General features: G+C 45.8%; 1 protein-coding gene across 1 annotated transcript in view; it reads right to left on the bottom strand.

The window, feature by feature from the left end:
- Positions 1-1,888: 1,888 nt before the first annotated feature.
- LOC147015038 (integrin alpha-11-like) overlaps positions 1,889-4,962 on the bottom strand; it is an 80,504-nt gene continuing 77,430 nt past the window's right edge. The window contains exon 11 of the mRNA XM_085849204.1: positions 1,889-2,049. Within this exon, the coding sequence (XP_085705330.1) occupies positions 1,889-2,049 (161 nt within the window). The remainder of the gene's footprint in view (positions 2,050-4,962) is intronic.

Below are 4,962 nucleotides of genomic sequence, written 5' to 3'. Positions count from 1 at the left end.
GGTGTGAGGCAGAGAATGTAGCAAAGGATAGAGAAAAATGGTAAAAGCTTGCAGCAGCCTTATGTCCCATTTGGGATGAAGAGGATAAGTAAGTAAGTAATATATGGGGTTGAGTCAAAAAGAATCTGCAATGATTTATTAAAAACTGTGTTGTGTTGACTACATTGCTTATTGTACTTGCAGGTACAAGCACTAACTGCTGTGCCATTGTGAAGCAGTTTGAACCTTGAGCAGTCAGTAGTTGTATCATTGTAAGGGAGTTAACCTGACCACTCCACTGTCCGTTTGCATCAAAGAAGAGCAGCATGCAGTGATACAATGTTTGCGGGCTGAAGGTGTACCAGGGCAGAAATCCATTGCAGAATTTCAGCACAATATGGGAACAGTGCTTCAGTGCAGCGAAGTGTGTATGATTGAATTACCATGTTCAAAAACAGTCGCACAAGTGTCACTGATGATGAACGATCTGGACGCTCAACCATGTCCACAACAGAAGAAAGCATTGAACGAGCCCACGCCATGATTCTGGATAGCCGACGGTTGACTATTGATGAAGTGGCACAACATCTGAACATCACTCATGGTTCTGTACATTAAATCATCAACAACCGAATTGGCTTTCATAAAACTTTCTGCAAGATGGGTTCCAAAACAACTCACAGAAGAGCACGAGCGCAACAGTGTGACAATCTGCCATAGCCTTTTGAACTGCTTTCATCATGAAGGGAATGCTTTTTTGAGAGTAATCCACCATTACGAGTCAGAGAGCAAACGCCAAAGTATGTAGTGGAAACATCCGACATCACCAATCAAGAAGAAGTTCAAAAGTCAACTATCGACCTGAAAAGTGATGGTTAACTTTTCTGGGACTCACAAGGCCCAATTTTGGAACAATCACGAGAGGGGGCACAATGGTAAACAGTGTCTGTTATTGTGAAATGTTCCGGGACCAGTTGAAACCACCTATTCGATGGAAACACAGATGGCTACTGTCAAAAGGTGTTGCATTGTTGCATGACAATGCCGACCACACACTGCCGTTCATATTGTGGAAACCCTCTGGAAATTGAACTTTGAGGTGTTGGAGCATCCTCCATACAGTCCTGACCTGGCCGCTGCAGACTTTCACCTGTTGGTCCACTCAAAGACACTTTAAGAGGCGACCACTTTGCCAGTGACCAACATGTGAAAGAAGCGGTGCATGTGCGGCTCGTCACTCAGCCAAAAACATTTTATACTGAGGGGATACAGAAGCTAATGAACTGATGGACTAAGTTTGTTGAAAAGGAGGGGAACTATGTGGAAAAATGATACTCTTGTACATGCTCATTTATAGTTAAATAATTTAAATAAAAAGATATTGTGGATACTTTTTGACTCACCCTCATGTCTAGAATGTGACGGTTTTGGAAGCATACCCAAGGAGAAATCATACAGGGACACGTAGGTCGTAGTTGACACGAGGATTAATTATTTTAATAGTCTATGTGTAGGTAGACCTTTGCCCCTTGTCTAAGGGTTTGGGGGGGGGCATGTGTTGAGGTTAGTTTGTGTTTCCCCAGTGTGATGTCTTCCCTCCCTCCTCTGCTCCTTTCAATCTTTCTTTCAATACTCCACTGGTCCGTTGCTCCCTCTGCCTTTCGCAATCCCCCAATAACTCCCTCCAACAAACCTCAATTAAAAAAAGCCTCTTTCATCCCGTGGGTCTTTCTTTCAACACCGCAAGTTTATTCTTGTCTTTCGGTGCATCTGTCTTCCTCATCATTTGAATCAACTCATTTCTTTATTATTTCCCACCAACAACCCATCGCTCACCATGAACAATTAATCCTCTGGACTGGTACCAAAGTGCTTTCCAACATTCTTCCTTCCCTGTACTTCCTTATTCTTACTTCTGGCATTTCACACATTCGTGGCACAAAGCACAACACTTGGTACATTTGTAGTGAAACACAGTGCTTCCCACATGCATATCAGTGGCACAAAGTGCAATGCTTTTCCGATACATAATAAAGTGCAGCACATCTCCAATGCATGATACAGTGGGCACTGCACAAAGGACGTTTTGCACACAGGGAGGGGCCAAAGGGTGCCCGTGGTGTCTTTCGCACACGAAGGGAGGGGTGAGGGGCTGTGGTGAAAGTTCTGTCAGAAACAGCAGCATTTCCAACAAGCAGGATTGTGGACATGCCCACATCAGATGTGGACCAATGAGAAATAGGCTTGCATGAGAGACATGGAAAAAACCTAAATCCTGTGTCGTTGGAAGAAGGTAGAGAGGGTATGAAACAGTCAACTAAAAGCTTGTCCTGTGAACAATAAATAAAAGCCCAGAACGCAACTTAGTTCATGTGGATAGTATGATGGCGGTCTTAAGCAGCTTGAGGGGACGGAATGCACCAGAAACAGCATTCCTGCGAACTTTGCTCTGCAGGAAACAGAGTAGCTTGCTGTTGGCAGACCGGGGACGCCAGAGAGAAATTGCCCACTTGTTCTGGATGCCTCAGTGATGCAGTTGTACATCCCATCGCCACTTCACCACTCATCTTCCCCATCCTCCCCCCCCCCCTCCCCCAACCCCAATTCATTTTGACGGGCACAGTGCAGTTGGGCTGTGTGATGCGAGGGAAGGAATGAACACCACACTCCATGCTTTTCTTTTCTTCTCAGTTCTTCTTGTCTTCTCTTCTCCATGGAATGAATGATGGCCATGTCTCCTTTGTGGAAATAAGATTGTACAAGAATAAGTGTTATGATGAAATCTGCTCTTCTGTGCCTTTTGCCTGAAGATACTCGCTTTCAAATGACTGTGTGTGTGTGTGTGTGTGTGTGTGTGTGCGTGTGTAATATATATATATATATATATATATATATATATATATATATATATATATATATATATATATATATATATATATATATATATATATATGGTCCATCTAAAAAGTAACGGGACTGAGCCTGCTGTGTGCTCCACTTACACAACTTGAATGAACGGGTTGCGTCACAGTCTTTCGCAACATTCCAGCAATAGATGTGATTGGTGATGGTTGACTGCGCTCATTGTGTGATTATTTTACAGGTCGTGCTTTACAGGTTGTCTTTTTTTTTTTTTTTTTTTTTTTTTATACCTTGGTCGAGGCTCGTATGAGAGCTAACACACAACTCACAGCAAGGAGGCATGAGACAAGAGGGGCGGGAGTGGAAGGGACAAAACATTGGGGAACAGACACAGGTGAACTGTGGAAGGGAGAGGGATGGGGATGGGACGGGGAACATGGCGAGGGGAAGATGGACATTAAATTGACTTTCAGGAAGGAAAGCAGGAGAATTGAAGGAAGTGGGCTTGGGTGGATTATCGGGGGTAGAAAAGATCGAGGATTTGGATGGGGGAAGATAAGAGGTGGTGGTGAACAGCTGTTTTGAAAGCCTGAAGGGAAGAATGGGAAAGAATAGAGTGAGGAAGTTTATTCCAAAGGCGGGAAAAAAGAGGAATGAAAGAGTGAAGATGAGCAGTGATTCGTGATTTTGGTAGTTTTACCAGAAGGGGGTTGTTGGCGGACCTTGAGCGCCCTGTGGAAATGTGGTTGGGACAAATCGCAGAGAGAGCAGGGGGGGCAAGGCTGGAGAGGAGTCGGTAGAAGACAGAAAGACCACCGACCAACCTGCGGTGATTGAGTGAGAGGCCCAAAGACTCAGCTTCATTGCGGGAGATGCCAATGATCTTAAAAGCCCTGGTTTCGACAGCGTGAAGTCGAGAAAGGTGGGAGGCAGGAGCACCAGCCCAGAGGGGAGAGCAGTACTCCATCAGGCTACGGACAAAAGCTTTGTAAGTGGTCAGGAGCTCAAGAGGGCCGAGGAAGGACTTTGCACGACGGAGGATTCCCAGTCGGCGACTGGCTTTTGAGGCAAGGTTGGAAATGTGACTTTCCCAGGAAAGGTCATGGCAGATAGTGAGACCCAGAAGCTTGAAAGAAAAGACTTCTTCCAGAGGATTGTTGAGAAAGTGGATGGGGGGTTTTGTAAACGGTCCTTTCGAAGAGACATAGTGAGAGTGTGAGATTTGTCTGGATTGAAAGACATGTTCCACGTGTTGGACCAGTTTGTGATTTTATCCAGATCTGCAGTGAGCGAAGAAGCTGCTGCTTGCCGGTCTGAGGGATGACAGATGGTACGGCAGAGGGTTGAGTCATCGGCAAAGAGAAATAGAGGATTTTCCAGAGAGTCCGAGAGATCATTGATGAAAACCAGAAAAAGAACAGGGCCCAGAACGCTACCTTGAGGAACTCCAGCCTGCACAGGAAGAGGGGATGAAAGAACTCCATTTAGGGCCACACGTTGACTGCGACAGGAGAGGAAGTCTGCGAGCCATGAGTGGAGATGGCCTTGAATACCATGGGAAGAGAGTTTGGTGAGTAGGGCAGGGTGCCAGACTGTGTCAAAAGCACGTGATATGTCCAGGAATACGGCTCGGATTTCCTGTCTGGCATTGAGGACCTCCATCCATTGATGGGAGAGCAGTAGCAGCATATCTAGGGTAGAGTGACCTGGTCTGAAACCAAATTGATGATTGGAAATCAATCCAATCAGATCCAGAAGAGATGGAGTACCATTGGTGGTAGTCGTCTTGTCTGAGTCGTCGCGCTGAGTCGTGAGCAGAGAGCCAATCTGAAATTTCTTGCCAAGCCTGGCAAAACACCTTCCGAATCCTTCGCAATGCTGCAGCAAGTCTATGGGGAAGAAACGATGCAACGTAGACGTGCATTTGAATGGAACAAGATGTTCAAAGAGGGACGGGAGGAGGTTGAAAACGATCCACGGTCTGGAAGACCTTCAACGAGCAGAACGGTGGACAACATCGAGCGTGTGAAGCAGATGGTGCGCGCAGATCGTCAACACACAGTGCGGATGATTGCTGAGGAACTTTCCATCAACAAGGACACTGTCTGGAGCATCATCACT

This window comes from Eptatretus burgeri, chromosome 12, assembly GCF_056783735.1.
Source record: "Eptatretus burgeri isolate ZD-2024b chromosome 12, Ebu_testis_v1, whole genome shotgun sequence".
In the NCBI taxonomy this organism is placed as follows: Eukaryota; Metazoa; Chordata; class Myxini; order Myxiniformes; family Myxinidae; genus Eptatretus; species Eptatretus burgeri.
The sequence above is the reverse complement of the archived record's forward strand: the minus strand, read 5'-3'. Positions and strand labels throughout refer to the sequence as shown.